The 11,897-nt window shown below is 46.3% G+C and overlaps 1 protein-coding gene across 2 annotated transcripts; it reads right to left on the bottom strand.

The window, feature by feature from the left end:
* Window positions 1-1,083: 1,083 nt before the first annotated feature.
* On the bottom strand, window positions 1,084-10,456 carry LOC141160808 (gamma-crystallin 1-like). Of its 2 annotated transcripts, none has more exons than XM_073645598.1 (3): window positions 10,436-10,456; window positions 1,829-2,071; window positions 1,084-1,359 (listed from the first exon to the last, which is right to left on the bottom strand). In XM_073645598.1, the coding sequence occupies exons 1-3, from the start codon at window positions 10,454-10,456 to the stop codon at window positions 1,084-1,086; spliced, it is 540 nt and encodes a 179-aa protein (XP_073501699.1). The 2 variants fall into 2 exon arrangements, with proteins under 2 accessions (XP_073501699.1, XP_073501700.1); XM_073645599.1 differs by lacking the exon at window positions 10,436-10,456 and adding an exon at window positions 4,836-4,844.
* Window positions 10,457-11,897: the final 1,441 nt, after the last annotated feature.

Raw genomic sequence — 11,897 nt, 5'->3', positions numbered from 1 at the left:
TACCGTGGAACAGCAAAACCACAGTTATAATTTACTGGTGTATACCAGACTTTTTTAAATATATATATTTGCGGCTGAACAGTAAGCGACACACTCAAACTGTTTTTTTTAGATACAAATGGCCCATGGAACTGCAAAACCACACTTGTATTTCTCTAGCCTACACCAGACTATTTTCAACAGATATATTTGTGTCTGAAAAATCAGAGACACACATTTCTTTTTGTGGATGGGTGGGGGACACCAAAAGGTTAATAAGACGGGTATTTGTACAGTGTGAAGGAGGAAAAAAAAAAGAGGATTTAGATGAAAAAAAAGGATTTTTCCTGGCCCCTGAGACCTGGAGCTAAGTCCAGCAATTTCAGCAACAGGAGCACACAGGACTGTAATGCAGCATTTGCTGGTATTACCACTGTGTCTCCTATACAGCCTGCCTGCCTGCCTGATATCTGGGATGGATATTAGTCCTGAGAAGGACTGTTTGTTTGATCTGGCAGCCTTTACAGACCCTACACTAACTATTTTGCAGGATATATCTCTCCCTAAATCAGCAGCGCTGTCCCTACACTGTGTGATCCGGAGCGACTGTGTCCAAGATGGCGGTGCCCGGTTTTAAATACTCGAGGTGACGCTGTGCGGCCAGCCAATCACTGTAATGCCCACAACCAACATGGCTGCGGCATTACAGTGACTGGCTGGCAATCCCTGCATGTTCATTGGCTCTGTAAAGAGCGCCAAACGTGCAGGGCGGAGACCCGAGCTCCCGCCCGAGTAACCCGGAAATGCTCGATGCTCGCCGAACATCCTGAGTAGCGTGATGCTCGGGCGAGTAACGAGCAGTGTCGAGCATGCTCGCTCAACACTATTAATTATCCTTAATAGCTACCATTAATTTTCTGTGTGGTAATTGAAGATGTGGCAGTATATATTTATCCAATCAATGGACACATTAATGCACAGTACACAAAACATACACACAAGTTGAATGCAGGGTTTTAATCTTCAAGGAATCTATAAGGATTCTTCAAATGAATTTATAAAGTATATTGTAATAAGTTAAGCACATTGGATACATTTGGCATTTCAGTACAAATCACTTATTCGTCTAAAAGAGCCAACCCTAGCATTCATGGCGCCCCAATCTGTAAACCTCCTGTATTCTCCAGGCTTCAAGTAAAACTGTCGTCCTCTATAATTGGGTTGTTCAAAGAAGATCCAGTGTCCTTCTAAGACATTGCAGGAGTGGATGTCATGATAATTGAATTCTTCATTCACATGAGGACAATCTTCAGTGAATTCCATCATTTGACCCCTGAAGTCTTCCCTCTCATAGATCCTGATTCTGAACGAGCCACGGTGCTTCACAATTAACAAAAATATAGAACACATATTAGTTTTAAAAGATGTAGACAAATCAAATGGCTAAGATAATATCCACTTGCAGATTTCTGAGGGGGTTATCGGGTCTCAGAAAAATTGATTTCCAAGAATCCACTTGATCTGCCATTTTTCATGTTGTCTATTGATTTAAAGGCCACTATGTCTTTTCTGTCTTAGTGATGCTAAATCACTGTTACATGGAGCAAATATTATTGCAATTCTAATAAATTCATGATAAAAATAATAATATTTGTAGATTTAATATCAGTATGTTTTCTAATCTAACAAATTATTATGTTCTTGCCAAGTAAGAGAAAAATAAATTGTATTGATCATGGATTCTTTTTTTATACATAGATCTAAACCTAAAAATCTAATTTATTTCAATATGTACCATAAATAAGTATTCCTTTGTTTCTCAGAAAATCCCCCAAATAGGCTTAATTACCTGAGGGATTAAACGGCAGGACCTGATGGAGTCACTCAGACCAGACCAGTGCTGACAATCTGGATATTCTCCTCTCTTTACAAAGTACTGTTGTCCAGTGTAATTGGGACGTTCATAAATCATCCAGTTTCCATTCTCTACTCGAATAGAGTTACAGCGACTTAAATAAGAATTCAATTCTGAGCAATCATTGCTGTTTTCATGGGAACGACCCTGGAAGTTTCTATCCTCGTAGAAGATAATCTGAAAAATCATGTAAAAAAATAATTGAATAATTGTAGTCATTGCTAAAAAATTAATGTAAAGCACTGTAAATTTCCCCAACAAATTATCATTAACATTTTTATAATCATGTGAAAAATTAATACAATTGTGTGCAATTTTTAATTCAGAAAAAGTACACACATTGTTCAGTAAGTAAATCTCAGGACTGATCATACAGATGTGTCCTTCCTTACTTTAGCTCTTGGCTCGTCATATCTGAAGATATGAGGTTATGCTTTGACAAATCTTGATTTTTGATTTACAGTATGTGTTGGCAGTTTATGCTATATGTACTGTATATACTTTTGGGCGCCCAGTAATTGCGATATGGATTGCAGCATGTCGAGAGTTTTTCCAGCATCTTGCAATAAAGTATTGAGAAATTGGAGTGCTATATATATAATTTGAGTAAAGTTAATGGTGGATATATTTGTAAAGGCTACAGATAGAAATTAGGCCAGTATGTGCATTTTTACATACAATCGTCCTGATTTGTTAAAACTGCCAAAATAATTTTTCAAAGTATCTTTCCTGTAATAATATAAAGTTGGAATATAGTGGAGTGTGCTCTACAAGTTTCACTCTATCCAGACCCCTCATTCATATCACATAATCTGAAAACTGAAGATGTTTCATAGCAAAAAGTATGGATGTTACATATGTTGGAAATTCTTTATTGCAGATCAGATCTGTTTTGGTAAGAACTCAAAAAAGTACAAATGGCTTAGTAGCTGTGGTTGTTGCCACAAAGCAATGGATTGAAGTATAGTCCTTGCACCCAAATTATTGATTACCATGAAGACTGGTATGTCTGCTACTAGAGAAGCTACCCGCTGAAGAAGCTATATGCGAAACACACATCTGGGTACTGGGAAGTGTGTGTCACTTGGTCCTTCTGTTATGGCATTCAATGGGTATTACATACAATGTATTTTTTTACTTATAGTCTATGCAATAGGTTCATTACTTAAAGGGAATCTCTCAGGAGCGTTTTGTTATTTAATCTGAGTGCAGCATAATATAGGGCAAGAGAGTTTGATTCCAGGGATGTGTCACTTATTAGACTGTGTGTTGTCATTTCAATAAATTAGAGTTTTATCAACAGGAGATTATCATGACAGGACTGACACAGTCTCACCTGCATGCCAGACCAGCTAATCTGTTTCACCCCACCTCACTACTGATTGGGAGCTTGCTGACAATGTACACTGTATACAAACTGTCATTCACTGCTGTGGGCGAGGTTATACAGAGCACAGCATTCTGAGCACTGCTACATCTACAACGCTTCTAGCAAAACTGCTCCAAGCAGTCCAGTAAGTAATACACCGCTGGAATGAGGCTTTCTTTTTTTTATATTGTATAAACTGATATGAAGGGAGTGGAGACCTTTTTTTAATGAAATCTCAAATCTTTATTTAAATACAATTAAAAACAGAGTTCAACATTAAAAAAGTATGAGGTATTGCAAGAGAAAGGCATCAAAGTGACATAACTGTTTATTCACATGATTTCTTAAACTATTTAAACAACAAATTTCATGAGGGATTAAAGTGCCTGGTGCTAGTAAACAATGTATCACAGTACTATGGCGCCACCTAGTGGTATACAAAATTATAGCCACACATAGAGTTCATTAAAAATACAGGACACATAACCAATCTCATACAGGGGGGTATTTCACTGTGACTGACCGGCTCTCCCCAACTTGGGTAATTATGCTTTAACAACTAATGGGACTTTTGGTTCTATGGTGGTGTTCCATGGGCACTGTTTGAAATGTGTTGGAGACTTCCCCATTAAGTATTCTCTAGTGCCCTTGGTACACCACTGATTTGTAACCTACATTCCCTCATGAGTATAGATATATATGGGTGCTTTAGTGTAACTCAAACATATGAATTCCCTGTATGAGATTGGTTATGTGTCCTGTATTTTTAATGAACTCTATGTGTAGCTATAATTTTGCATACCACTAGGTGGCGCCATAGTACTGTGATACATTGTTTACTAGCACCAGGTACTTTAATCCCTCATGAAATCTGTTGTTTAATTAGTTTAAGAAATCATGTGAATAAACAGTTATGTCACTTTGATGCCTTTGTCTTGCAATACCTCATACTTTTTTAATGTTAAAATCTGTTTTTAATTGTGTTTAAATAAAGATTTTATTAAAAAAGGTCTCCACTCCCTTCATATCAGGTTATATGTTAATTAGGAGATACTTGAATAATTTGGCCTACTTATCGGTTTATTCTACATTATATTGCTCTCTGACAACATCGCAAAAAACGTGCTGACAGATTTCCTTTAAGTGATCAGTGCAATTGTGATATGGCAGTGCAATGATGTCTCTTAATATGTATTTAATCTTTAGCCATTTGTGGTTCAATTTTGGTTACTACCAGGGAATCTGTACCTAAGCTTTTGACATAGACTATGACCAATTTTTGGAATTTTTAAAACAGGTCAAATTAATTTGGGTCTTGTTGTATGTATCAATTAGGTATTGCACTAGTCACCAGCTTAAAATTGTAGAAATGATCAGGAAAGAAAAAAATGATTGACCTATTATAAACATTTTAATATATTATATTCATTATAAATGTATTTCTCGATTCTGAATAGATAAATATTTATAGAAAAGAATCAATATTTGTTTAGTCAAGTAAGCTACATTAATATTGGTTATACTGAAATTATCAATATTAATATATTATTATTTATTTAATAGTTTTGTTACCTTTCCCATCGTGGAGGTTAATGAAGCTCTATGGACTAACTAATGAGAACCCCATTTTATACAGACGGCTCACAATGTGCTTTACATAACAATGAATACATGTACCTCAGACTGACAATGTCAGCACTGCTCGAGTCATGGGATTGTGACACAACAAAACCACAAACTCAAGCAGGTTGTTTTATTTCCCTCGGCTTTACTGTTTCCACTGAATAGAATTGGTACAGCTTGTTTAGCGATAGTTCAGTACAGCAGTGACAATGGACCATGTGAGAAGCTGATTCTTTTTTTTTTATACAAGTTTATTTGATCTTGCTCTATCTGTGGAGTTATTGGATTAATGTTCTCTTTCCCCTCATTATTTCTTATTAACACAAGCAATTGCAAATTCTGTTTTCTGATATGATTTCCTCTGAGATGTATGTGACGCGCCCCTGGGCCTGCTTGGTGTAGCGTTGCGCACGCGGGGACTACCCGGAGCCGGGCCTGTTGGGGGTAGTAGTCTCGTGGCGGTGACCCGGTCCGTGCCCAGGGAGTCAAACTGTGCGGCTGAGTATTAGCAGTAGATGTTGGACGACTACGCCACCCGTTGAATGCAGCTATGGAGCTGCCGCTGCAGGGCAGACCGCTGAGGCCGGTGGTACTATTGTGCAGTGTAGATGGTATAACCCCCAACGGGAGGGGTACGGCCTCAGGGCAGCCGACGTGGATGATGGGGGTAGCAGGAACCACTCAGAGACGATGCGGTGTAGTCCAGGGTCTTTACTGGTGATAAAGATAGACCCTCCCGGAGTACTGGCTAGCGATCGGGGCCTGGTTAGTTTTTGAGCAGATGGGATTTCCCCTGGCCAGGCGGAGTTGTAGGCCTCCCCAACTAACTGTACTCTTCTGGCTACCTTGCTAGAGGCGGGTAAAAGTAGCCCACGTCCCTGAGTGTACCGTGTGGTGCTCACCCGTATGGCCGGTGACTCGGGGCCTTCTAGTGGCTTCCGCTCCACGACGGCGGTGCTGGTCCCACGCGTGTGACCGTACCTTCGGGTTTCTTGGCCAGAGGACCTGAAATCCCCTGCCTGTCGGTTTCTGCTGCTGGGTAAGGATTAGTCCCCACAGCCTCGGACTCCGGGTCCGGTGATAATTCTTCAATCAGGGCGAGCTCTACAGCTGCCAGCCCCTGATTCCTTGTAGCACTGCTCCCACTGAGCTCCTGATCTTTCTTTCCTATAGCTGCTCCTCTTCTTCTCAACTCCCTAACCCTGCCTCAGCCCCAGTTTTATATAGGGGAAGTTCTTCCCCTCCCAGGACTGGGCAGGAGGTGTGGCATGCATAGGATTCCTGACCAAGAGACCTCCCACCTGCTCTCAGACGTAATATCTCTATCACTGTGGCAACCAGACCCCTGGGGTGTCACATTCCCCCCTAGTGAAATTTAGTACTCCGGGACTAAACATATTTTTGTAACATAACAAGTAAAAACAAAAACAGTACAATAAAGAAAAAACACATTAGGATGGTTACGGCATGTCCGCAACCGGGTGCAGTCTTTGAAGAAAACAAAGGTGTCCATTTCACCAAAAACAGGGAGACGTAACCAGGTAGGGGTCTGTCCTGCCCCGAGTCCTTATCAGTCTTTTAGTCCATCCTGGGTTACGCTCCAACTATATGCAAAGGATTCCGGATAATCCCTAAACGACACCTATAAATAACTAGAAACACATAATTATACACAAGCAACAACAAACAGGTAAACATTAATAGAATAGCTTGAACATTTAGATCCTCCACCGTATGGGCAACTGGCCTCTAGTGACCCTAGTGGACCTACGGAGCTGGCTGACTGGTCCTGAGCTACAGGGTATAGGAGCTGTCAAGGGTAAACTGCGCAGCCGTCTACGGACTCTTTGGCTCACTAGGGGTATGGCAGGCTCACTATAAGCAGAGGGTTGATTCTCCTGGTCTGCTTGTGTGGGGTCTTCTGCCTCCTGGACCGGCTGTTCTTCCAGCTCTACCAGTGTCTCCGTAGGCACTTGGGATGCTGGTTGGAGGAACGTGAGGACGGGTACCACAACAACACCATTGACTTGAGTCCAAGACCGAGGGAAGTCTCCGAGCACAGTACTTATCATATCTTCCCTTTCCTCTACGGGTCGAGGGTCTTCTTGTTCCTCTTCAGGGTTCCGTAGCTGTTCGGGACACTTCTTCAGGTGATCCCGGGATACAATGGCTGTGGTTTCCCCTCCGTCTTTACTGATTGTACAGATCTTTGGGTTGTCGTGGCTTGAGGGCAGTACGGTGTACGGGTCCTTCTCCCACTGGTCGTCCAACTTGTGGAGCCGTCTTTTCCTCTTCAAGACCTGCTCTCCGGGCACCAGGGGAACAGCGGGAGCATACTGATTGTAAGTTTTCTCTTGTCTTTCCCTAGCTTGACAGAGACTTCGCTCCACGCTCTCCTGTACTTTCCGGTACTGCTGCTGCCTCTCTGTGTCCCAGTCTGCTTCTGGTGAAGTGTCCTCGGGTGTCAGGACTCCCATCTCCAGATCAACAGGAAGCTTACCAGGTCTTGCCCTCATTAGGTAAGCCGGGGTACAGTTGGTGGAACCTACAGGGATGTGGTTGTATAGGTCCACCAGGTCGGGCAGTTTTTCAGGCCACAGACTACGTTCTTCCAGGGGCAATGTTTTCAGAAGATCTATCACCACCTGGTTCATTTTCTCACAAAGTCCATTAGTTTGCGGGTGATAGGGTGTTGTTCTTATCTTCCGGCAGCCATACAGGGTGCAGAACTCCTGGAAGACTTCCGCTTCAAAGGCAGGCCACTGGTCCGTCAGTACCTGCTCCGGGTATCCGTGCGGACGGCAGAAGTGCTGCTGGAAGGCTCTAGCTGCTGTTTGAGCCGTTAAGTCCTTGACGGGGATGACAACCAAGAACCGGGAGTAGTGATCCACAATGGTTAACGCGTAGACGTAGCCACTTCTGCTTGGGGTCAGTTTTACATGATCCATGGCTACCAGTTCCAACGGCTGTCTGGTGATGATGGACTGCAGGGGAGTCTTCTGGCTGGCACGGTCCCTCCTTCTTAGGTTGCATGGGCCACAGTCTCTGCACCACCTCTCGATGGTTCCTCTCATGCCTACCCAATGGAACCGCCCGCGCAGCAGGAACTCCAGCTTCTTCCATCCGAAGTGCCCAGCTCCGTCGTGGTATGCCTCCATCACCATAGCTGCGTCTCTTCTTGGCACCACTACTTGCCAGATTAGTTCATGCGTCCGGGAGTTAACCATTCTGCGGCACAACTTCCCCTTGTAAAGGAACAGTCGACTCTTCTCAGCCCACAGTTGCTTGGCTTCCTCCGGATCGTCTGGGTCAAGGCGTGCATCTGGCCGAGTCAGCATCTCCTTTACCAGTCGGACGGCAGGGTCACTGTCTTGCGTCTCCGCCCAGTTGTAATGAGGTAATGGGTTGAACATAGCGGATTGCTTACTCCTTACACGGTGGGAATACTGGATAGTCCCATGACGGTGGAACGCGGGGAGTTCAACTTCTTCCAGTTCCTCTGAATCTTCCCCTACGTCCGGTAGGTTCGGCATCCTGGACAGGGCGTCCGCGTTGATATTGGAGCGTCCTGCCCGGTATTTGATTGTAAACTCATAGTTGGACAAGCGGGCCATCCATCTCTGCTCTAGGGCACCGAGTCTTGCAGTGTCCAGGTGTGTCAACGGGTTGTTATCCGTGTACACGGTGAACCGGGAAGCAGCGAGGTAGTGCTTAAAGCGTTCGGTGACTGCCCACACCACTGCCAGGAACTCTAGCTTAAATGAGCTGTAATTCTCAGGGTTTCTTTCGGTGGGTCGCAGTTTTCGGCTGGCGTAAGCAATTACCCGTTCCTTCCCCTGCTGGATCTGGGACAGTACGGCTCCTAGCCCGATGTTACTGGCGTCGGTGTAGAGGATAAAGGGCTGGCTATAATCAGGGTATGCCAGGATTTCATCCCCCGTGAGGGCCATCTTCAGCTGGTGGAAGGACTCTTCTTCCAGCTTCTCCCATCTGAAGGGTGGCTTCTGGTTCTTGGCCTTCCTGGACTGGCCTATCAGGAGGTCCTGCATAGGAGCTGCCTTTTTGGTGAAACCGGGAATGAACCTTCGGTAGTAGCCTACCAACCCGAGGAACTGCCTCAGTTCCTTTACCCTGGAGGGGCTTGGCCATTCCTTAATTGCGGTGATCTTATCAGGGTCGGGAGCCACTCCGTCAGCACTCACCACGTGTCCCAGGTACTGCACCTTTGGCTTCAGGAGGTGACACTTGGAGGGTTTCACCTTTAGGCCGTAACTTGCCAGAGCTTCGAACACTTCCGCCAGGTGTTTCAGGTGGTCCTCGTAGGTCTTGGAATAGACGATGACATCGTCCAGGTATAACAGGACCGTCTCAAAGTTTCGGTGTCCCAGACAGCATTCCATCAATCGCTGGAAGGTTCCTGGTGCGTTGCAGAGTCCGAACGGCATGCAGGTAAACTCGCTAAGTCCCATCGGGGTGGTGAATGCGGTCTTCTCCCGGTCCGCCTCTGCTACAGGAACCTGCCAGTACCCGCTAGTGAGATCCAAGGTGTAGAAGAAGTTAGCAGATTTTAAAGCAGCCAAAGACTCCTCTATTCTTGGTAAGGGGTACGCATCTTTGTGTGTGATACGGTTAATTTTCCGGTAATCTACACACATTCTCATGGTGTTGTCTTTCTTTTTGACCAAGACTAGTGGAGCTGCCCAGGGGCTACAGCTATCCCTGATTACCCCAGCCTCCTTCATGTCTCTAAGCATCCCCTTGGCGTGTTGGTAGTGTGCAGGGGGTACGGGTCGATACCTCTCTTTTATGGGAGGATGGTCTCCCGTGGGGATGTGGTGTTCTACCCCCTTGACTCGCCCGAAGTCTAACGGGTGTTTACTAAACACTCTCTCGTACTCTCGAACCACCCGGTAGACTCCCTGTTTCTGGTGGGAGGGAGTGGAGTCAGTACCCAAATGTAATTGCTGACACCAATCCTCCATTATTTTCGTAGAGCCGTTACCTTCCTCCGGGTGAGATGGAGGCAAGGGTTCCACAGACTGTATAGAATTTTGGTTGATAGTATATAATTTGGCTAGCGTAGCATACCGGGGCAGGTATGCTTCCCTTTTCCCGATATTTATTATACGAACGGGCACCCTCCCATGGCGTACATCAACTACCCCCCGTGCTGTCAAAATGGTGGGCCTACTGTCTGAGTAGACTGGTTCTACCATGGCCTGGTAATCTCTACCTCTCAGACCAATAGCTGCCCGGCACCAAATCATCATTTCACTTTTCGGGGGCATGGCAATAGGGAAAGGGTCATACATTCTTACGCTACCAATCTCACCACCGGAGAGTTCCACCTGTTGCCGTCGCATCAGTGCCCGGATCTCTTTCTGGAGCACTCGCTGCTGGCCGGAGCTGGCGTTCTTGGCAACCTGCTGTAAAATGAAAATCACCTCTGCAAGACAATTTTCAATCACATTAGTTCCTAGAGTTATCTTTGGGTGACTCTCGCGCTTGTCAATGTCTACAATGATCAGTCCCTGTGCTGCCAGTTCAACTCTACCGATTTTAATGGTCATTTCTTTAAATCCGATCTGTGGCACGGGCTGACCATTACTGGTGATGATACTCAAGTCGTCGTCTGGATAGCGGGTTATATCCGAGTCATTCCAGTACTGCTTGAAGAGCACGTACGGGATGGTGGTGACCTGTGACCCGGTGTCCAGTAGGGCACTCATAGGGATGCCATCTAGTACCACAGGCAAGACTGGACGTCCTCCCACATATTTGTCGCGCCAGTTCGATGGGCCTGGTGATCTTTTTCCTGGGGGTTGGCCCTCTATCCCAGGTTGTGCCAGTTTAAAGGACAGTACCTTGCCATATGTCCGGGTTGATTGCAGCGGCGGCAGATGGGTTGTCTGTCCTCGTTGTATCGGTCGCTGGGTCTTCCTCTGGCCGGTGGGGTCCTCCTTGGTCGACGCCACGGGATGTCCTCCGGTCCGGATGCCAGCTGGATCTTCCCTGGAGCAGAAACCTGTAAAGACTGCACAGTTCGGGTTAGCGCAGCAACGCTTTTAGCTAGCTCTTGGACCTGATGGTGCAGGTCTGGAGCCGGGTCAGTGTTCAAAGCCTGCGCGTCAGCTCCCACAGGCCCTGCCAACAAGGGCGCCGCCTCCTGGGGGTAAGCGGTAGTAGGGCGCCTGTGGGCCACAACGCCAACCGGTGCCGGTTCTCGGAGCACCCGGATGGCTCTGTCCTTGAACTGTGCAAAGTCCAGATGAGGATCCTGTAAGGCTATGGCCCGCAACTGGGTTCGGTGGACATTGCAATATAGTCCCTCTATAAATTGCTCGGTCAACAGCCTGTCCTCGTTTCCCACGCTGTCAGGGTCGGTCTGCTTAATGGCTCTCAGGGCCTCTTGTAGGTTTAGTGCATAGTCCCTTATACTCTCATGTGCTCGCTGCTTGCACCCATAGAATCTAAGCTTAATCTCGGCTGAGGTGCGGGTATCAAAGGTGTCCCTCAGCCGGGTTAGTATCCCTGCGACAGTCCTCCTCCCAGGTGGCCAGGACTTTACCTCCCTTTGGGCTGCCCCGGTTAGTTGGGCCACCAGGATGCTCACTTTTTGCTCTTCTGTGAGGGGGTACACCTGGAAGAGGCTATCCAGCTTTTCTCTAAAGTCATTCAGGGTATGTGACTCCCCTGAGTACTGGGGTAGCCAGGCTGCCCCCGGGATATAGGGCATGGTGAAAGGCATGACCGCAGCAGCGGCGGCGCTGGCGGTGGCTGTGGCAGTGAAGCTCTCCTCCGTATCCGACATCCTCCTCCCCCCTAGTGGACCGTGGCCTACCTTGCGATGATCCTCTTCCGTAGGCCGCGGCTCCGCAGTGGATCGTCAGGGTCGAGGACCTTCCATCGCGCTCCTATGACGTCGGCGTCTGCTGGGCTCCTTCCAGGACCTTACGCAATGTCCGGACGTGAGGCGGGGCTTCAGTTCTCGCGGGCTTTTCGGAGTCCACG

Source organism: Phyllobates terribilis, unplaced genomic scaffold (assembly GCF_046119375.1).
Source record: "Phyllobates terribilis strain yellow unplaced genomic scaffold, ASM4611937v1 Scaffold_9__5_contigs__length_417890890, whole genome shotgun sequence".
In the NCBI taxonomy this organism is placed as follows: Eukaryota; Metazoa; Chordata; class Amphibia; order Anura; family Dendrobatidae; genus Phyllobates; species Phyllobates terribilis.
The sequence above is the reverse complement of the archived record's forward strand: the minus strand, read 5'-3'. Positions and strand labels throughout refer to the sequence as shown.